Source organism: Herpailurus yagouaroundi, unplaced genomic scaffold (genome assembly GCF_014898765.1).
Source record: "Herpailurus yagouaroundi ecotype Mexico unplaced genomic scaffold, PumYag 249, whole genome shotgun sequence".
Classification (NCBI taxonomy): Eukaryota; Metazoa; Chordata; class Mammalia; order Carnivora; family Felidae; genus Herpailurus; species Herpailurus yagouaroundi.
In genome coordinates, this window is record NW_024412466.1 from 446,116 (window position 1) to 467,584 (window position 21,469).

The window sequence follows — 21,469 nt, forward strand, 5'->3', positions numbered from 1 at the left end:
GTGGGTCCCAGGGGCGGGGGGGGGGGATGGAGAATGTTTAATGGGTACAAAGCCTTTCTTTAGGGTGATGAAAAATTTCTGGAGCTAGATAGTGGTGAGGGTTACACAACACTATGAGTCCTTAATGTTACTAAGTGTACACTTAAGAATGGTTAAAATGATCAATGTTTTGTATATTTTACCCCAAAAAAGAAGAAAAAAAGCAATAAAGCGAGTGGTTACCTTGTAGTGATAACAAACATACGTCTGTGTGATGAATAAAAAACAAAATAAACAAACACAACTGAAGTAAATATGAAGAAAGAAGCAAATGAATGGAAAGTTAAGAGAAAATATACAGACAAGGTATATGGAAATGACCAAGCATAGGGGCGCCCGGTGGCTCTGTCGGTTGAGTGTCCGACTTCGGCTCAGGTCATGATCTCACGGTCTGTGAGTTCAAGCCCCACGTTGGGCTCTGTGCTGACAGCTCAGAGTCTGGAGCCTGATTCTGTGTCTCCCCCTCTCTCTGCCCCTCCCCCGCTCATGCTTTCTCAAAAATAAATAAGCCTAAAAAAAAAAAAAAAGAAGAAAAGAAAAAAAAGAAATGACAAAGTACTGATGACAAACATCTCAACAGCAACGATGGACACCAAAAAACAGTGGGCTATTTTCAAAGTTTGTCAAACTATAGTTATAAACCCAGAACACTCTCTTTCAGGAGAGAGGACATAGAGATTTTTCAGGGAAAAATAGCCCCAGTGAAATGATGTAGTAAAAGAAGTTCTTTTAGCAAGAAAGAGCTTGCTTTTTCTTGGAGCAAGTTCTGTTGTACAAGGGCACATGCACACAGCATAAACTCTACAAGCCATCAAATACACAAATACGACGTCTAATTAGTGGAATCAAGAAAAACCACATTGTGTTAAAATATTGGAAAATAACAACAGGTAAGTTGGGAGGGAGAAAACCGACTTGATCGAAGATCCTCGTATTAACTTTTACGCTAGACAACGTTAACTCAGATATAAATGTTAACATTTCTAGCATAATCTCTAAAAGAACAGAAATACAACTTATAGGGGCACCTGGGTGGCTCCGTTGGTGAGCATCTGACTTGTGACTTTGGCTCAGGTCACGATCTCACGGTTCGTGACTTGGATCCCCAACTTGGGCTCTGCGCCGACATCGTGGAGCCTGCTTAGGATTCTCTCTCTCCTCTCTCTGCATCCCCCCCCCCAAATAAATAAGAAATGGAATTTATAACTTTCAAACTAATAGAAAAGTAGAACAAGGGTGAAAAGCTAAAAGAATGTTAAGAAACAAAGGGAAAAAAGAACAGAAGTAGAAGCAACAGAAAACAGAAGTTAGGGGAGCACAACTGAACCCAAAGGGTATTAGCAATTACATTAAACGCACACAGACTAACCTAATAATTTAAAAAGCAAAGATTGTCAGACTAGATTTTTTTTTTTCACATTTAGCTAGAAGCTTCTTATAAGAAACACATATAATACACCTAGTCTACAAGAGTAAAGGAAGGTTGAAAGTAAAAGGACTAGGAATGATATACAAATACTAACCAAAGAATACTGGAGAAATGACGTCAATATTAGTTAAAATAGACTTTATGGCAAAGAGCATTAGTAGAGCCAAAGAGGTTTATTATTAGGTAATAATTGTAAAAGATTTCAAACAAGAAGATGTAAGAAGTCTAAAAATTATATGCATATGCACCTAATAACATAATTTAAAAACATATAAAGCAAATGCTGACACAACTACAAGAAGAATTTGATGAACCCACCATCATAGGAGACTTCAGTACAGAGAATTAGGCAGAAAAATAATTGAGGTACAGATGATTTGAGAAATACATTAATTCAGTTTGATCTACTGACTATGTGTATGTATGAGAGAGAGAGAGAGAGAGAGAGAGAGAAATGAGCATGATTAGAGGAGAATATGTATCCTTTTAAAACCCACATGGGGGGCGCCTGGGTGGCTCAGTCAGTTGAGTGTCGGACTTTGGCTCAGGTCATGATCTCACGGTCAGTGAGTTAGGGTCCCGTGTCGGGCTCTGTGCTGACAGCTCAGAGCCTGGAGACTGATTCTGTGTCTCCCTCTCTCTCTGCCCCTCCCTGGCTCATGCTCTGTTCTCTCTCTCAAAAATGAATAAATGTTAAAAAAAACATTAAAAACAAAAACCCACATGGAACATTGATTAAAAAGATTGTCTACTTGGCTATATAAGGCAAGTCTTCACAAACATCTAAATTAGCACTATATAGACGATGCTCCTTGATTACTATTCAGTTAGGTTAGAAATCCATTTTAAAAAGAGAACTAAAAAGCTCTAAAACTCCAAGCTTTCTGAAATTAGAAAATAGTTTTCTAGAGAACCCTTGAGTCAAATAAGTAATTGTAACAGGCACTCAAAAATTATTACAACTATAGAATGAGAAAAGTACTACAGATCGAAACTGATGGAATGCAGTGGAAACGGTACTTCAAGAAAAAATTTATGGTCTTGAATGTTTACATCATCAAATTCAAAAGGCTGAAAGTTAAGGAGCTAAGGAGCACCCCACTTGGAAGTAACCCCAAGAAAGCAAAAGGAAGGAAACTATAAAGATAAGAAGTTAATGAGACAGAAAACAAGAATGAGATAGAAAGGATCAACAAACCAGATACCAGTACTTTGAAAAGGCTTATTAAGTTAACAAATCTCTGTAAGATCGAGAGAAACGGAGGAGCGCGAGTGCCCGACGGTGAGACCGGAAGCGTGAGTGCTGCAGACACGGCGGGACTCACGCAGAGAACACCAACGACGGTGTGGTTCTGGGACACGGGGCGGGAGGCACACGTTCCAGAAAAAGATTAATTACCAAAAGTGACCCGAGAAGATGCAGACGGCTAAACAGTCCTATAATTATTAACTAAGAAAGAATCAGCTCTAGAAACCCCTTCCCCTAACATGCCAGGCCCGGAAGCCTCGCAGGAAGTCAGCCAACATTGGAGGAGAAGAGAATTCAAATATGACTCCGAGTTGCAGAAAGAGAGAAAACGCCTCCACGTGTTTACGAGGCCAGAAAAGAGAGTGATGAAAGGAGCAGGGCTGTGTCAGACGTGTTCCTGGGGGGACCCACACTTCCCACATAAGACCTTCAAACCAAGGCCAGCGGTATAGGAAAGGGTCACAAGCTGGGCCAAGGCAGGTCCAACCACGGAGGTTATCTCAGTTGCGGCAGAGGCAGCTTTCGGCAGCTCCCCATCTCCGTCGTGACGGGAGGGCAGCCGGGCATCGGCTTCGTGCTGAAACAGCCCCTGGGCTTTGGAGGGCGCGGGGCAAAGAGGCTACGGCTTCTGCGCAAGTGAGCGCAGGATAGGAAGAGGGCAGAAGCTGAGGCTGAAAGGATTGGAGAGGGAGGAAGGACAGCTGTCCGTAGGCGGTGGGTCCGCAGGCGGCCCCGAGACCTGACTGCCGGCTCAGCAGAACTGAGGAGACTTTCAGCAGGCTTCTGGGTGTGAGATCGATTCTTGGCAAAACCGCCAAGTTCCTGGGTGAGCTCTGCGGAGCGAGGCAGTGGGGCTTAGTGGAGAGGGCCGGAGCAGAGAGGTGGGAGGCCGCCTCCCTCCCCTCACCTGACCGGCCGTCAGTGCAGTTCCAGGCTTTACCCGGGCGGCTGGGCTCACCCCACCTCCTGCCAAGGTGAAGAGCAAAGCCAGAGGGATGGAGACAGGGGAGACCTTTCCAGGGCAGGGTCCCCAAACCCCCCAGGCTCACTGGCTCACTAGAAGGACCCGTATGTGTTCTCGTTAATGGCAAAGACTGGTTCTGGGGCAAGGATACGAAGCAAAACGAACACGTGAAAAGGCACACGGGCGAGGGGCTAGAGGAACGGGGTGCACCCAGCAGCAGGGGCACGCGGCAGGGAGAGCCGGCTGTCAGGCAAAGCCGCAGGGGCTGTACTGGGGCCGGGTACACGGGCACCTCGGCCTGGCCTACGCCCAAACTGCCGACTCCCAGAGAGACGGGGGGCGGGAGGGTCCACAGAGAACACACGCTGTGTGGACGCTGCAGGCACGGTGAGCCACCTTCAGCATTTCAGGAAAGTGCCGTATCAGCGAGGGAACGGTTTGCCGGCCAAGCGCTTCTGCAGGGGCCTCTCGAAGGACGGCGTCAGGCCCGCTCCACCGACTTCCTCACCGAGCACGTCATAGAGCTGGAGGCGGCAGCAGCTGGTGAACACAGCTTGGTCGGTAACCAGAGATCGGCGAATTAAAATACACGATACAGGTCTTCACACCGACAGGACGGGCGAGGACAGCTTGGTGCCAGTGGTGAACTTGGCTTGTTCCCACTTGCCCGTCCAGAGGCGCAGACCCTGGCTCTGCTGTCCCGCGATCTCAGGCCTGCGGCTTCTCCTGGGCAGATACGGAAGCTCTGCAGTCCCCCGTGCGGGCTGTGAACACGAGGTGTGAGGTCCACGCCCACTCCTTCCCTTCGCCACTTTGTCTGGCTGATTCCACGCGCTGGTTACTTTGACTAAAACGTCCTGAGGCGTTCACCAGTCTCTTCTTCCGTAGGTATTTGGTAAGGATATCCAGGGCAGGCAAGATTTTGAGGGCCTTTTGCCACGTGATGCCACGGATTCCCAGCGACCTGTCTCCTGTGGGAGACACTGCCTTTTAAGGTCGTCAGATTAGAGCACCGAGTTGGAAACCCCGGACCCCACTCAGAGGACCCCTCCTGAAGGCTGTGCTCTGGAACCACATCTGGCACCAGCGTCTGTAGGAGCTACGGTCGCCCGGAGAAGCAGCACCAGTCGGAGGCATAAACAAGGAACTGGCTCTCGCTCATGTGGCTGGCCAGGTGCACCTGAAGTCCACCGGGTGGCCCATCGGGGGCGGGTCATGGCGGCAGGACACCACAGGCACAGCCCAGAGCTGTCACCGGTGGGTGACTTTCTCCTCAAATTCCGGCTTCTGCCGAGGGAAGTCCATCCCTGAGGACTCGGGCTTGGTGGGCACCCTCATGCCCTCACGGCCCTCCATAGCCTTTTGTGAACTCAAACTCTGACCTCTTCTCCATGGCACCTGGCTTCCCCTCGGCCACCCTTTGGAAATCAATCACTTGATTTTAGCATCTTCCACGGTCCCACCAGACTGAGAAGCCCACCCCCCCCCCCGACCCCGTCACCCAGTCTGGCTTCTCTTTGCTGAAGAGACCTTCGCCCAGCTGACCCTGTCCTCTCCCACTTGACGAGCAGCAGCAGGAGGCCCCGGGATGTGCCCTGAGCACCTGCGTGGGGGCCTCAGGTCTGGGGGCCTGCCTGACCAGCGCAGGACACGGCGCCCCGTTCTCTGCAAGCACCCCGCCTGCCTGCAGGGAGGACGCCCCTCGTGCCCCAGGGCCCTCAGCAGCAGAGCCTCGTTTCCCTCCAAGAAGGAGCTTGTCCGTGCACTAGCAGCACACGAGATGAGCGGTACAGGAGGCGGGACCTCGAGGACAACTGCCCGCATACGGAACACACAGTTCCCTCGTGGGAGTTCTGATGAGGAAACACACGGTCCGGAAAGGTCCACAGAGGAGGACGGACGGAGAGCAGCCAAGGGACCCAGCAGCTCTCTCTGGAAAGTGCCCGAGGCCCTGCCCCCGCGAGACCATCACCTCCCAGAGCGTTTCTGGCAGCAGACAAGCAAAAGGGCGCGAAGCTTCCTACTCTGGAGGCCCTGAAAATGCAGAATCCAGTCACAGCTTTGATCAAAAGGCCTGCTGGGCAGAAATGAGTCAAAGGGACTTTGGAAACTGGATGGCTGACACGAGTCCACGGCAAGTACGACACCAGGGCAGGGTCCGGGTCTGGCTCACACCTCCGTCCACAGGTTTGCACCGCGGAGAAGGACCACCCACAAATGCCGCCTTCGCCAGGGTGGGCCGGGCATCTCCTCTCAACTGAAGTTGGTGCGTTTTTAGGTCTGAATCCCATCCCCGGCCGGCCCAGCAGCACTGTCTCGTGACCTTCAACGTCTTCTACCTGCGGTCCACCAAGGCCGGCCAGGCTTCTCCCCCGGTGCCCCAAACTGCCCTTGATTGCCAAGCTCCTTCCACGTCCGTCCATCCGTCTGTTCCGGCAGCGCCACACGCTCTGCCACCAGGACCTGCGCTCCCTCTATTGTGCCGTCGGAAGGTTTCCCCCAAGCACCACTCTGCAGAAGCTGGGTTGCGGCCGGGCTCTGGGGGCGGGGGCAGACCCACCGGGCAACACCACCCTGTGCCTTGACTCCGACTCCTGCCTCCTGTTTCTGCTCTGAAGGGCTCATGTGATGATGCTGGGCCCACCTGAGTGATTCGAAATACTCTCTTGATTACGGACTGATTGCAAGTTGATTAGTAAATTACATCTTTAGGGGCGCCTGGGTGGCGCAGTCGGTTAAGCGTCCGACTTCAGCCAGGTCACGATCTCGCGGTCCGTGAGTTCGAGCCCCGCGTCAGGCTCTGGGCTGATGGCTCAGAGCCTGGAGCCTGTTTCCGATTCTGTGTCTTCCTCTCTCTCTGCCCCTCCCCCATTCATGCTCTGTCTCTCTCTGTCCCCCCCAAAAAAATAAATAAAAGTTGAAAAAAAAAAAAACTTAAAAAAAAAAATTACATCTTTAAATCCCTTTTGTCACACAATATAAAAAAGCACAGGTATAACAGGGGTGTTTAAGGAACACGGGAGCCAAACCCCGTCTCCCATTTGCTGGCGATCACACGCTCTCTGGGGGCTGGTGGGAAGACACCGCCCCCCTGGCTCATGAATTCCTTGACCGATGACGTCTGGTCTGGAGTCCCCGAGAAGCCAGGCTGGCCACCTTGGTCTTGGCACCCCACAGGCTAAAAGCAGCCGTAGCTGGGAAACAGGTGTTTTCTACAGGGACGGTGGCCAGGGCCAATGCCAGGACAGGCCCCTGGGAGAAGTGGCCGATGAGGGGCCAGAGATGGGGGAGAGCGCCACCAACCCCTCACGAACGGCAGGGGCAGGCAGCCTGGGGCAGGCTCCATTCTTTTGGCCTCAGCTTCCTCATTGTGGGGGGAGGGGGGTGACACCAAGAATAGCCACCCACAAGTGCTGGATGTGTCGGGGGGCTGAGCCACGAATGGCCGGCCCTGCCCGGACCCAGTACGTGACATACAGGCAACCACGGTGGCTGCTTGCTCTGGGGCTCCCGGGCCACAGACAGATCCCAGTGCTCTGACGTCTCAGGGCCGCCACGGGCTCCGTGCTGCAGCCAGCCATCCAGTGAGCCTGGGGACCCGTTCCCAGAAGGACGTTTGCAAAGGCACAAAAGAAACCACGATTCACGGAAGACTACATTACAGCCATGTTTGGCTCCCCTACAGCAGCGTGGCCGGGAGCAGCCCAGGTGACCATCCATTCACACAACAGCACACTATTTGGTCGTAGAAAGGAAGGAAGCAACGGCACATACAAGAACATAGATGAACCCGGAAAACGTGCCGAGTGAGCGCAGCCAGACTCCAGAACAGCCTCCCCGCCCCCTGGGAACAGACACGGGATGGCCAGGGGCCAGGGGTGGGGCTGGGGGGGGGGGGTGACAGTTGTGGTGCTGGTCCCACAACACTGTGGATGTACAAAAAGCCACTGAACTGTACGCTCTGATGGGTGAGTTGTGTGTTGAGTTTTATCACCATGAACCTGTGGAAAAGATTTCCATCCAAGTACAAGCCCCTGAATTCCAAGACCCCAGCTCAGGATTTCTCCACGGCCCCGGGGGCTGGTGTCCTCACAGGCAGGCTCCTGCCACAGCTGAGAGCGGAGCTCCTTCCCGTGTGGTGTTTCCAGGGGCCACAGGACAACGGGGTGGAGGTGGGGGCGAGACCACCGGGGTCTGCCTGGGTCAGGCCCACTCCTGCAGGAGCTGAGAGGGCTCCCGCCGGCAGACCCCAGGTGCCCGGCAGCCACAAACATCGCTGTCCTTGGAGACAGTGTCCCTGACAGGCCAGGGAAGCCCTGCCCTCTGCCCCGGGGCTGGGTCTGTGCAGCAGGGGCACCACAGCAGCTTGAGACACAGCCCCTGCTCCCAGCGGAGAGGGGGAGAGAGGGGCCCCGAGCCCCAGCTGGGTGGGCACGAAGCCCCGCCACGCTCACCTCAGCTGCCCTTCGGTGGTCCTCGTTGGTGCCCAGCACGCGCACGTCCGCGCCCAAGCAGCGGAGGCTCCTTGCCAGCCCCTGCAGCATGTTGTCGCACACCACGCGGAAGGCCCTGACCGGGACCTCTGGAGCGGCGTCCTCGCGCTCGGCCACAGGCACCTGCAACACGGCCCTGCTCAGAGGCCGGCGGCGCCCCTGCCCCGCCCTGGACTCTGTGGGGAGTGAGAGCCCTGCGGGCCGAGTGGCCAGCTCTTTCTCAGCCTTTAGAAAGAGAATCGCGAGCAGTATGGCCTCCACGCAGAACACAGCAGACGGACACATTAACAAAATGATGCGAGATCGCTCGCACCGGGCCCAGGCAGGGCCTCCACACGTTTCCTGGGGTGGGGGCTCTGTGTACGATGCAGCGGGGCTCGGGGCTCGGGAGCCACACGGTTCACGCGAGGCACCGCCCTGGACCTTGGTGGGAGCGCGTCAAGCCCGCTGACAGGAGAGCGATGGGAACCCCCCTCCTCCAGGACGCTGACGGGGCTCTGCTCCCCTCCCAGGCCTCCTTCCCCGTCTGGTCCTCCTCCCTGAGAACTCTTCTGAAGGGGTCCCGGGGGGCTTCACCCACCTGCCAAGGCAGGGCTGAGGCCTCCTGCAGGCGGGGCGGCTCCCGGGCCCCGGGTCTCTCACTGCACCCTGGCTGCAGGCTCCTGGCCAGGTCTTCAGACAGGGAGAAGCTGGCAGGCTCTCTGCTCAGCGCCTGGTGCACCTCCAGCAGGCAGTAGGCGTCAGCAGCTGGGGTTGGCATGGGTCGGCCTCAGCCTCCAGTGTGGGGGGCACAGGGGTGTGGGGTGTGGGGGAAGTAGGGGTGTGCACCTGCGTAAACCAGCTGCCCCTCGCTCAGCGGCCGCCGATCCCAGTTAGAGAGCTGCTGCGTCTTGTCGAGGGGCTTGCCCAGGACCTGCCGCACCAGGAGGCTGAGGCCCCGCAGCCCCCTGGCCTCATACGTGCCTCCAGCTGGCATGTTCACCACCCGCATCTGCCAAGACAGAGCCCCTCAGGGGTGAGCGGCCTGTGCGGGAGGAAGGATGGCCACCACGGTGCCAGGCGGCCCTGCCCTGGGGAAGGCCCTCGCCCTCCAGAGCCGCCAGTGCATGGAAGGGAGGGCGTGGATGGCCAAGGCAGGCTGCGCGGGGGGGGGGGGGGGGGGGCCCCCCCAGGTCATCTCTGGGGATGACATCTTAGCCCCCAAGGGCATGTGCTGAGAACTCAGAGGGGCCCAAAGCAGGGCTGGTTCTGGGGAAAGTGTGGGGACACATGGTGACTCTCCCTCCTCGGCAGGGCCTGGTGACCTGTGGCCAACACAAAGGTGCTCTGAGGTCATGAGCTCATCCTGGCACACAGACACCCGCCAGCCCATGGTGAAGACCCCCAGCTGGCGCAGGGCATGGCTGTGCAGGCGGCTCAGCAGAGAAAGGAGGGCCCCCCTGCCCCCCTCGAGCGGACCTGCCTGTGCACCCGCAGCAGGTCCAGGCCGCCCCACAGCTGCTTCTCCACGTGTGCCAGGGCCGGGCAGGAAGCACCCAGGCTCCGAAGGTCCCCCGCCAGCCCATAACCTGCAAGGAGGGCCGTCAGCATGACAGGCACCCGAGGAAGGGGCCGGGGCCTTGCCCCAGCACCCTCCCCCTCGGCGGGCAGGGGCTTTGCTCACCCAGTTTCGTGATGGAGGGGTCCGAGAGAAGCCGGGACACCAGCCTGGAGAAGGCCTTCGACACCTGCCCTCCCGCTGGCCGCGAGAGCACAGGCAGGTCCAGCAGGAACACGCGGCCCTCCACTGCCAACTGCATGACTGATGCCTGGGGCCGGCCCCCCGTGCCAAACGAGGGTCTCCACTCCACGTCTACCCCGACCACCTGGCCGGGCTGCGGAGAGGGGCTGCTATGAGCAGGTGAGGCCCGCTGGGGCTGCAGGGCTGTGGCTGAGGGCTGGGAGGGTGCAGCTAGCCGGGCCCCCCCTGAGTGTGAGGTCCAGGTAAGGCAGCCTCTGTTGGGAGGGCTGACCAGCCCTGGGAGCTCCCACATGACCGGGGCCGCGCCTGGCCCCTGGCTTGCCCGCCATTCCACACAGAAGGGGTCAAAGGAACCTGGCAACCAGGCCGAGGGCCCGGCCACAGGGTAGGTCTGGAGCTGCTGCAGGTGAGGGGCCAGTGTCTCATGCTTGTGTTTTGGGCCCAGGGTCTTCCAAATGGGCTGGTATGGGTGCCCTGCTCTGCAGGGGTGTCTGGGGCGGGTGGGAAGGACAGCCAAGCCTGGGGGTCCACGGTGTGGACAGAGCCCCAGAGCTGGCCACCCACCTGCAGCAACGCCTCCTCATGCCTGGCCAAGTCCTCCCAAGAGGCCAGGAAGTGGATGTCCTCCCTGGCGATGGGCAGCTGGTAATAATCACCCTTCCTGTCCTCCAAAGGCGCCCTGGCCACCCTAGAAGAAGCGGAGCAGTGGCACCCACCCCCCGCTCTGGGCCCCTGGGGCCGCACCCCACCCCACCCCAGCACCTCCTGGCCTGGCCGGGCCCAGAGTAGACCTCAGACAGGAAGGGGGGCTACGAGGGCCGCTGGCGTCTGGGGGGGTCTTTGCGGTGTGCCCGCCTGTGCCCCTCCTCCCACACAGCTGCTCTCTCTGCCTTGCCCACCTGCCTCTGTCCCCCCGCCCCCCCCCCCCCCCCCCCCCAGCCAACAGACTGCCGCTTCCTCAGGCCCTTGGGGGTGTGGGGCCTGGTTGCGGGCTCCGGCCCCAGGGCCTGAGGCCGGTGCGGAGGGGTGCGGACTCCTGGCTCATCTGCTCTGTGCGTGTCTCGTTCTGGGAACAGGGGCCTGTGCCCCTCCTTGCTTTTCTGGTCTCACTCCCAAAGTGCTGGCATATGTGAGTCATGGGATCACTTCCCAAGGGGTGGGGGCCCCAGGGCATGCTCCGCTCACCAGCCTCCCGAGCCTGGGGGTGCTCACCTCTCCTGGAGTTCGAGCCGGCGGAGCTCGGCAGCCACCGTGGCTGGCAGCTGCTCCTCGGGCACTGAGAGGCCCAGGGCGCACTGCGCGGCCACGGCCTCGTTGCCGGGGGAGGCCAGCAGCCGCACTACCATCTCTTGGGGCCACTCTTCCCGGCCCACCAGGCCCTGGGGACAGATGGGATGGGCCGTGCTGCCCGGCTCTGCCCCCAGGGGGTGCAGACAGTCCCGCACCAGGCCCAGACCTGCCCCCGCAGACCCCAAGGCTCTGTGCCGAGGGAGCTGTCGAGGACCTTCCACACGGTCAGGCTGGAGGGTCACCGTCCTGTGTCCGCAGCCCGGCCTGGCTCCCTGCGTCCGTCTCCCCATCTCCAATGCCCGGTCCCACCCTGCTGCTATCACCAGCACCTCCTCACCGGTCCTGCCCCCCCAACCTGACACCGGTACTGTCTTTCTAGAACATTGTCTCCACCCTTGCCTGGTGGGTTCTGCTCCTGACCCTGCGGCTGTCCAAGTCTGCCCCTCGGGCATCCTTGCCTCCACCCTTGGGCTGGCCAACATGCTCAGGGGAAGGAGGGCCATGGGACACCCCTGAATCCATGGTCCAGACAGTGGACACGGACGGGCGGCCCTCAGAGGGGTAATGATGCTCCGGGGCCTCCCGAGGCGGCCTCTCCCACACCAGTGCCCAGCACAGGAGCACAGGACTCAGGTAGCCCACGGGCAGCCCACCCAAGTCCGCTCAGCCTCGGGGCACCCAGGGCAAGGCCCAGGCACCCCACCCTCCCCAGAGTCTGAGCCTCTCACTCTCTGGATCTCTAGCCCCTGAGGCCTCTGTGCTCCTCAAGGAGCCTCTGCCGGCTGACAGGCAGGGCCCCTCCCAGACAGCTCTGTCCCCCCAGCAGCCTCAGGCCATCCGCTTCCCGCAGGCCGCGGGTTCCCACGTGGACGACAATATGTGGAAACCCCTCCACATTCTTCAGGATGTCCGCTGCCCTTCCGGCTGCCTCGGCCTTGGCACCCAGGGGGGACCAGCCTTCCGGGCCTTCCCGGGGGTCCACGTTCCTCTCTGGTGACTCACCGCCCACCCCACACACCCATCACTGCAGGGGTGGCTCAGCGCTGCCCCCCACTGGATGCCACTCAGAACACCAGATGCTAGACCATTCATCAAGGAAGGAAGGCCCCCCCCCCACCCCACTAACTGGTGCGTTGCTCCTGTGCTGCATCTGGGACCCCACACCCCCTACCTTCTTCCAAGGCTGCTTCGCCCAGGGCTGGGGACAGCGCTGTGCCCATGATGACCCACACTTCCAGCTCGGGCCTGAAGGACCCAGGCCGCTACATGGTCCTGTCTAGGCTGCTGTCCTGGTGGGCTCTGTAGCCCCCTGGGCCAGGAGTGGCCCTTGTATCACCCCATTGGGCAGTTGGGGGCTCATTCCTCACAAGGCCTCAGGGGGCACAGAGCTGTGTGCAAGCACAGCACTCAAGGATGGTCTGGAATATTCTCTCGGTGCACAAGTGGAATCTCCAGCAAACCTGACCTCCTCCATTGCCTGGCAGCTCCATGCTCCACCAGCTAAAAGGGGCTCCAGGACCCCCAGCCGCTCTGGCCCTGCCTCACCTGGCGGGGTCCCCCTCAGCAGCTGCCTCTGGCACCCCAGCTTCTGACAGGGGTGGGCAGGCGTGAGTCCCTGTGTCTGGTTTCTCATCAAGGTGTGGGGTCTGTGCCGGGCGGGGAGAAGCCCCGTCCCTGCACCATCTGCTTCCGGCCCTGCCTGGACATCGGAAGAGCTGACCCGGTGTGTGGGCCTACACACCACATGCCTAGTCCATACGTGTGCACATAGCCTCTCAGGGTCACGTGCCCCTCTAGTCCTTGCCCAGGTCTCCAGTGAATGCCCACCCTGCACAGGGCTTCCAGAGCCTTCCAGACCCTTCCAGAGGCTTCCAGGGCCCCTGGACTCACCTGCACGTGGTCCACCCAGTTCTCCTGAGACATACTTCTCTGTAAAAGTAAGCATCAAGATAACCTTTTCTAGTTGCAGCTCTAGAAGCTGGGGCGGGAGAGCTCCCCCCACCCCCTGGCTCAGGGCGGTAACCAGGGCACACGCACCTCCACAAACCGCTTGTAGCACAGGTAGCGCAGGGCGGCCAGGCGCTGCTGAGTGGCAGCGTTGGGACACAGAGCTGTTGAAAAAGCACAGAGCTCAGGGCAGGGCAGGGGCCGGGGGCCAGTGTGTAGGGGGCTTCTGCCCGCTCCCCTCCACCCTTCACTGTCCCCACAGGTGCCCTCCCAGCCTTGAGCCTCGTTTGGGGTCTCCCAGACCCTCTGCATCAGGGGCTCTGAGGGACAGGAGCCCCATCTCTCCAGGCTTCTTTTCCTTCGTGTCCTTCTCCCACCAGAATGTGAGGAAGGGGCCATCTTGCTCACCTGTTTACAAACTGATGCTTACTTGTTGGCCTTACTTCCACATTTTGTTCAGAGCCCGCAGGGGCCCAGGAAGGGCCCCCTCCCACCCACCCATCCACCCGCCCCGCCTTCTGATGCTGGTTCTCCCTCTTGGGGCCAGCTGTCCTCGAAGCCTGGCAGTGCGCAGGGGATGCTGCCCACAGAACCCTGCCCCTCCCAGTGGCGGCCTGGCCTTCTCAGGGCCCTGCACCCTCCGGAAGTGTGGTTGCGCCCGCAGCACCCCACTCCCAGCACTGGGGAGCGCCCTGTTACAGGGTCGCTGTCCAACCACAGCGGAGGTCAGTGCTGCCCAGAGGTTGGGGCCTGCAAGGGAGGGCCAGCGACTCCTCAGACAGGTGACGGGGCACCACCTCCTCCTTCCTGCCCAGGCTGTGAGGGTTCCAGACCCCAGGAGGCTGCTAAGGAACCTGGGACAACCCTTCCGAGTGAGGTGGACAAGGCCTGAGGAAGGGGGGGTGGGGGACGAATGAGTGAGCTACTCAAGGAAAGAAGCAAAGAAGTGAATTTCTGCAGGCTCTGTCAGGACACAAAGTAACCATGTGTCCTTGCAGAGGCATCTGCAGACAGAGACTGGCTTTTCCGACATTTACACAATTTGAAGCATCATTTTGCCGGTGGGAAACTTTGTCCAAAAGCCTTGTGGATACGGTATCGGGTATCGTGTCCACAGATAGATTCTGGTGCAGCCTGGGCTGACTGGCTGGTCCAGACGCAGCACAAACCCTTAAAGGGGCGGGCACAGCTGAGCCAGGCCCAACCGCCTGCCACACCCCTGAGCACCTGCAGATACCACAAAACCCAAATACGACGCACACTGCAGCCTGCCGGTTCATCCGCGCAAGGACACCTTGGGGGGCTCCACCCGGGACCCAGGCCTGGGGAGGGGTGGGCTAGTGGGGAGCTCAGGCTGGAGAGGCAAACAGAAGTCCCCGACCCTCCTTCTGCGTCTAACGTCAGCCCACGGAGGACATGGGGTCGGTCCTGTGGAGGCCACAGCTGTGACGGTGGACACGCGGATGGACTGCAGAGGGGCAAAGGGACCGTGACCGCAGCTGTGACCCTGAGGCCTCCTGGCTAAGACAGACCCCGCTGGGGAAGCAGCAGATGGGGCCTGGCAGCGGGCAGTCATGCGGAACAGGAGACCCGGAGGGGGTCTGTCCTCCCTGCCCCCAGCAGGCCAACGAGCGAGGCGCCCACGGAAAGCACTGGCTTGTCTACCCCGCCCTCTTGTCCAGCGGCCCCCCACTGTGTGTGACTATGTGACTCGGCACATAGTCGGGGGGAGTCCCCACTATGTAGGGGTGCCTAGGCACCTAACCTGTTCCAGTGCCAGATTCAGCTGAGACCTGTGGGGAGGGGACAGACCTCCAAGGGGGGCACATCCTGAACTGCGGGGGGCGCCAGGCTAAGGCTGGTCCAAGACCCCAAAGACCCCTCTGGCCCCAAGCCCTGGGCCCACTGTGGCCACGACCCGACCCAGAAGTGTGGGCCCTGTGGGCCAGTGAATGTCATGGCAGGGCTGCTGGGGGGGGGGCGGGGGGGAAGTCCTGCACCTCAGACCCAGCTGTGGTCTCCCACACAGCCTGCCCGCCACCCCGGCCCTGTGGGCCTCACGCCCCACCCCCGCCCTGCCCCACACGGGCCTGAGTCCCGGGTGGGGAGAGCCTCTGCCGAGGCGGCAGGCGCGGCCCCCCACAGCAGCCAGCATCGACCCTGTGAGTGATTCCGTGCTGAGAGCCTCTCGGGCCCATGTCCCTCACCCCGTGTGCACCCTGAGGGATGCCAGCAGGGCTCCCCGACACAGCGCCCAGGACAGGCATGCAGGTGACCTCAGAGGCCCCCCTGCCAGGGACGGGGATCCCCATGGGGGGTCCACTCCTTAGCGCTCCAGTCCTGCAACTGCACCCCAGACCTCCCGGTCCCTCAGACCCCAGCACCCCCAGGGGTCTGTGCTGCCGGGACCCTCCTTGGGGCTTCGGCACCTACAGCCCTTCTTTTGGTCTTCTTCTGCAGCCTGAGGGTGGCTCCTTCCTAGGGCTGTGTCCCCTGGCGCCCCAGGGGTCCCAGCAGCCGGCCGGTCCTCCTAGACCTGCCTCGGCTGCTTCGGGCAGAGGCCCCCCAGCTACCGTCAGCACAGCCAGCAGCTCTTTGTCCCTAACTGACCCAGACTGACCGCACCACCAGCCTCCAGGCGACCACTTCTTGGTCCTCCCATCTCTTCACCTAGTGTCACCTGGGGGGCCGTGGACAATCACACATCAAAACCGCTTGGTGATGTGCTTCCGTCTGCAAAAGCCCCTAGTATCGCCCTCCTTTCTGGAGGCAACACTGCCTTCCGGAGGCACCTTTGTCCAGGGCCAGGAGATCTGCATACTTTCTCAAGGGTGTGAGGACAGAGAAGCCTGCAGGTGACTGAGACAGAAACCAGATGCTGACCAGAGATGGGGCTGAAACTTGGACACAGACCATAAGACACCTGTGAGCAAGACATTCGAAGGGAAAAAAGACAAAACTGGAAATATGTTCCAGTACCAAGAAACCACACAAAGCGGAAGAGCAGATCTGGAAAAGAACCAAAGTATGACTTCTGGAGCCACAGGTACAACGATCAAAATGCAGTGTTTTGTAGTTTTTTGGACACAGAGGAGAAAATTAGTGATGCGGAAAAGAGCAAGAGTTGCCCGAGCTCATCATGAGCGAGACACAGGACAGTAACACCGCAGGGAAGGCAGGGTGACAAGATCACACACGGGGCCGGAGAACCAACAGCAACATCTGAGGACATGGTGACTTACAATTTTCCAGAACCAAGTGAAGACAGCAATCCACAGATTTAAAAAGCCCAACAAAAACCAAGCCAGATAAATACAAAGAGATCTATAACCACTCTCCTCACAGTGAGACTGCAGAACATCAAAGACAGAGGAGACACAGAGAGAGAGAGAGAGAGAGAGATTCCTTTCAGAGAAAAGAAATTAGATTTCTTCATAACAACACATTTCAACCCAAAGGACTGACATCATACCAAGCATGATCTTTGATCATGATGAGATTAAGAGCCCACACTAGAAAGGTAACTAAAAGTGCCACATAGCTTTGAAATTAAGAAGTACAATTCTAGGGGCGCCCGGGTGGCTCAGTCAGTTATGTGTCTGACTTCGGCTCAGGTCACGATCTCACCATGAGTGAATTCGAGCCTTGCATCCTGCTCTCTGCTGTCAGGACACATCCTCTGTCTCCTTCTCTCTCTGTCCCTCCCTTACTAGCTCTCTCTCTCTCTCTCAAAAATAAACAAACACTAGGGGCGCCTGGGTGGCTTGGTCGGTTAAGCGTCTGACTTCGGCTCAGGTCACGATCTCGCAGTCCATGAGTTCGAGCCCTGCGTCGGGCTCTGTGCTGGCAGCTCAGAGCCTGGAGCCTGTTTCAGATTCCGTGTCTCCCTCTCTCTCTGCCCCTCCCCTGTTCATGCTCTGTCTCTCTCTGTCTCAAAAATAAATAAACATTAAAAAAAATTAAAAATAAATAAATAAACATTAAAAACAGAAGAAGAAATACATTTCTTCTTTTTTTTTTTTTAATTTTTTTTCAATGTTTATTTATTTTTGGGACAGAGAGAGACAGAGCATGAACGGGGGAGGGGCAGAGAGAGAGGGAGACACAGAATCGGAAACAGGCTCCAGGCTCTGAGCCATCAACCCAGAGCCCGACGCGGGGCTCGAACTCACGGACCGCGAGATCGTGACCTGGCTGAAGTCGGACGCTTAACCGACTGCACCACCCAGGCGCCCCATATTTCTAATTAGCCCATGGGTAAAGAAAAAATTATAATAAAAATTAGAAAATATCTTAAGCTGGACAATAATAGAACTAATATATGTTGAAACTTGAGGAATATTTTAAGAAGCAAGAAGGTTTAAAATCTAGTTTGGTGGGCTGGGGAGGGCAACGAACAAAGAGGGCCAAAAAGCCAAAAGCCACCAACAAGTGGCCTTACATCAAACTAAAAATTAGCTTCTGTACAGCAAAGAAACAGTCGACAGAATGAAGAGGCAACCTACAGAGTGGAAGGAGATATTTGCAAACCACGCATCTGACAAGAGGCTAACGTTCAAAATATAGAAGGAACCCATGCAATTCAATAGCCAAAAATCCCAAATAACCATATTTAAAAACGAGCAGAGGAACCCAATGGATGTTTTCCAAAGAAGACATCCAAACAGGTGTTGAATGAATGAAATGGTCCAAGGTACCACTAATCATCAGGGAAATGAAACTCCAAATTATGATGAGATACCACCTCACGTGTGCTAGAACGGCCACCAGCCATCATTGGACGAAAAGACAAGAACGGACAAGAAGGGGCGGGGGCGGGGGGGGCGGGGTGCAGCAAGGCCCCGCCTCCCAGGAGTCTAGGCAGGTGGGCAAAGGGGCTTGCGGGTCTGAGGCTGCTGCTCTGTCCGGGGCCTGCGATGGGCAGGCGGCAGGAAGGCGGAGGGAGGTCGGTGGACCCTGGTCAGCCTGAACCCCGCATCCGCCGGGCGCGCACAGGTTGTGGGGGCGGCACTCACCCGGGTCCAGGCCCAGCCGCTCCAGCTGGCTCAGGACCCGCCGACTTAGCACTCTGGGACTCAGCCTCTCCAGCCTCGAGGTCACCTGTGGGTGCTGCCTGCAGGGAGAGAAACACAGCTCCTGTCTGGCACTGCTTTAAGACTTTTGTTTTCATCTAAGTCACACACGCACAGTTTAAAACTCAGGTAGTTCTACAAGGTTTATGGAGAGAGCAGTCACCCTGTCACCCTGCCCCACTGCACACCAGACACACACATCACTTTTGTCGTGTTTCGTATTTGTCTCTGTGCTTACAAGCGACATACTTGTACGGGATCTCTTGGTTATTCAGTTTTAGGAGTTTGGTCTGGACATCTCACCACGGAAGGCTCTCCAGCCTCCCTCCCCACACGGTATCCAAGCCCTTACGTAGGGTCAGGACACCGTGTCTGCCATATCATGACCAGATGACCAGGCGGAACACTGTCAGTGGCCAGGCCACACCCTCCTGTTCTCTTCAGGGTTAATACCTGTCTGCTGAGGTTGCTGACCCAGGCCCCCCGCCTGCCTCGCCCTGTGCCCACAACTCGGTGGACACACCTCCTCACTCCCCCAGCTGACAGCTCAGCACACACCCGCAGAAGTTGCTAGAGCTGGTGTGCGCTTGAGCTCTGCCCCGCGCCGGCTTGAGGGTTCGGCTGAGCCGAGACCTTGGGGTCCGGGCAGGCGATGCTCCTGGAATCCCGCCTGATCCCTGCTCTTCCTGGGGTCTGCAGTGTGCGTCTCACCCATGCAGGCCGCCCCGCAGACCCGCTAAGCCGGGTGCCTCGGGACCGGGGTTCCCGTTACTTGGATGTCGGGCCTTCTTGACAAGATCTCTACTTTTTCTTTTAACCTCTTCTCTCTGATTTTCATACTGTTTATCTGTTTTGTACTTTTTCGAAGACATCTTCAAATTTATCTTCCAAACTTCTATTGTGCTTTTCACTTTGCTGTTAAATTTTTGATTGCAAAGAGTTCTGTTCTGTGTTCTGCAGACACCTCGGCCCAGGGTCCCCAAGGACCGGCTGACCGCTGAGGGCCCTCCTCGGGCTCTGCGTTGGACCCCACATGCTCCTGGCGGCCACAGGTCAGCTTCCCAGCCTAAGTGCTCTACCTGACCACCTGCCACCAGCTCTTGGACCCCCTGCTGTTGCTGCCTCTCCTGCTCTTAAAATGTCTTCATTTTGGGGCAGAGACACAATAATAAATGCTTGTGTTTATCAGCCAGAGCACTTTTTAAAACCTAGCGTTTATAGGGGCGCCTGGGGGCTCAGTCGGTTAAGCATCTGACTCTGGATCTCAGCTCGTCATGATCACGGTTCGTGAGCTAAAGCCCCACATCGGACTCTGTGCTGATGGTGCCAAACCTGCTTGTTATTCTGTCTCTCTCTCCCTCTCCCTCTCGGGAGGGAGGGAGGGAGGGAATCCCAAGCAGGCTCCAAGCTGTCAGCACAGAGCCCAATGTGGGGCTCAAAGTCATGAACTGTGAGATCACGACCTGAGCCGAGATCTAGAGTTGGACTGAGCCACCCAGGTGTCTTAAGACCCAGGAAATTTTTAAAAAATCATTGATTTAAACCAATATCCTCAGCTAAATCCAGCCACACAGGGCCTTCCTCACCGTCCCACTGTCCATCCACGTATGTCCCTTCTCCACATGGGACTCTGGCCCCTGGCCCCACAGTATGTTCACTCATTTGCTCTGTGTCCCCCCACCCTTTTTTTAAAGTCGTTGTTTATTGTTCAAGCCACTTTTTTTTTTAGTAATCTCCACGCCGAACGTGGGGCTCAAACTCATGGCCCCGGGATCAAGAGTCACATGCTTCACTGACTGGGCCAGCTGGGCGCCACTCTGTCACTTTTCAAATCTGTAATGACAGGGAGGAGAGCCAGCGCTGGACGAGCCCGGCCCGGGGCTGTGTGGGTTTGCCTGCTTCCCAGCATTTAAGTCACAGAACCCTTGAGACAGGCAAAATCAGTCCAGTTTTAGGGACAAGGAAAGAAACCCAGAGAGTGAAGTGACTTGCTCATAGGTCCAGGGAGGTCTGCCCCAGAGCCCAAGGTCTGGATCTCCAGCCGGGGGGTCCCAGGGCTGGGTAGTTCGTGGAGCCAGGATCAAGCCACTCCTACCTGCGGATGGGCGGGTGGCTCAAGGAGCCTTCACAGACCTCCAGGAGCTGCTGCCCCCTGTGCCCCCCTCAACACGTGTGGCAAGAAGATGTTCTCCCGCCAGATGCCACCCCCGTGCCCCACACCCAGGCGACACCCTCACGTCACATACACAGGCACGTGGGCTATCCACATGGGCTCCACACCCGTCCCTGGAGATTTATCCCTCGAAGGGATGAAGGAATGAGTGAATGGATAAGCAGCATGACTTCCGGAACCAGGTAAGAAGTCATCCACCTGATGTGGAGGATTGTTTTTGTTCGCTCGAGGGTGGTAACCGTCTCTCATCTGGTCCCTGGCAGGCATGGCCCCTCGCTGGCCGACCCGGATGCGACTTGTGGGGGCCATGCGTGTGGCCTTCCCCTGTGCTTGCCCCCCTCACCCCACCCTGGGCCCCCGTAGGGCTCACCTGGCAACAACTCCGATGTCAAAGCCGGGCTGGCACCAGGAGTCCAGGAGGCCCAGCAGCCTCCTCTGGAGGTCCGGGAAGCCGGCCACATAACGCTCCACGAGGCTCACTCTGTCCTGGAGGAGCAGTGGGGTGCACATCTGCGGGGAAGCACGTCCTCAGGCCACAGCCCTGTGGGCACCTGGCACCTCCACCCCCAGCTGAGACCCCAGACTCACCTCCAACCCATCCAAGAGTGTGAGTGCCCCATAGTGGCTCCTGGGGCACGATGCAGGCAGCCCAGCCCATGCCCTGCGCTTGAGCATCTCGCCCCCACACATGCAGGCCCCACAGCTCCCTGGGGCTCGGCCTGGGCTCTGTGGTCATTTTCATCTCCATTACAAAGGCCTGGAGGCCCCAAGAGGCAAGGGGAACCAGGGGAAGCTGTTTCTCCTGTCTTCACTGAACTGGGGGCGGGGGGCAGGAGGGAGGCCAACGTGGGCAGTAGCCCGATGGCCCAGAAATGCCTCCTTGTTGGCACAGATGGCATGCCTACTCCTAGTGCCCGTGAGGGCATGAGCCCATGAGAGCCCCAAGCTGAGCCCTCAGGGAACCTTGGAGGCAGCCCCTGACGGTGGCACTGGCTCTTTGGACACTCGGGCCGTTTCCACCGCAAAAGTCAGGCCTCAACAAAGCCCCCTTCTAGTGGTCCCTACACTAGAC

The 21,469-nt window shown here is 57.8% G+C and overlaps 1 protein-coding gene across 5 annotated transcripts in view; it reads right to left on the bottom strand.

Annotated features, from left to right (window-relative positions):
* Nucleotides 1-21,469, bottom strand: part of EXD3 (exonuclease 3'-5' domain containing 3) — a 77,722-nt gene that overhangs the window by 18,932 nt on the left and 37,321 nt on the right. For 4 of the 5 annotated variants that reach the window (XM_040460265.1, XM_040460269.1, XM_040460268.1 and 1 more), the window contains 11 exons: nucleotides 20,768-20,907; nucleotides 18,168-18,265; nucleotides 13,243-13,316; nucleotides 13,096-13,134; nucleotides 11,128-11,294; nucleotides 10,480-10,603; nucleotides 9,838-10,048; nucleotides 9,633-9,742; nucleotides 9,003-9,165; nucleotides 8,755-8,921; nucleotides 8,136-8,297 (listed from right to left, as the gene is read on the bottom strand). In XM_040460265.1, coding sequence (XP_040316199.1) covers nucleotides 8,136-8,297; nucleotides 8,755-8,921; nucleotides 9,003-9,165; nucleotides 9,633-9,742; nucleotides 9,838-10,048; nucleotides 10,480-10,603; nucleotides 11,128-11,294; nucleotides 13,096-13,134; nucleotides 13,243-13,316; nucleotides 18,168-18,265; nucleotides 20,768-20,907 — 1,455 coding nt within the window. Of the gene's footprint in view, nucleotides 1-7,328; nucleotides 7,683-8,135; nucleotides 8,298-8,754; nucleotides 8,922-9,002; nucleotides 9,166-9,632; nucleotides 9,743-9,837; nucleotides 10,049-10,479; nucleotides 10,604-11,127; nucleotides 11,295-13,095; nucleotides 13,135-13,242; nucleotides 13,317-18,167; nucleotides 18,266-20,767; nucleotides 20,908-21,469 lie in introns of those variants that run through there. The other variant, XM_040460266.1, reaches the window with a different exon arrangement.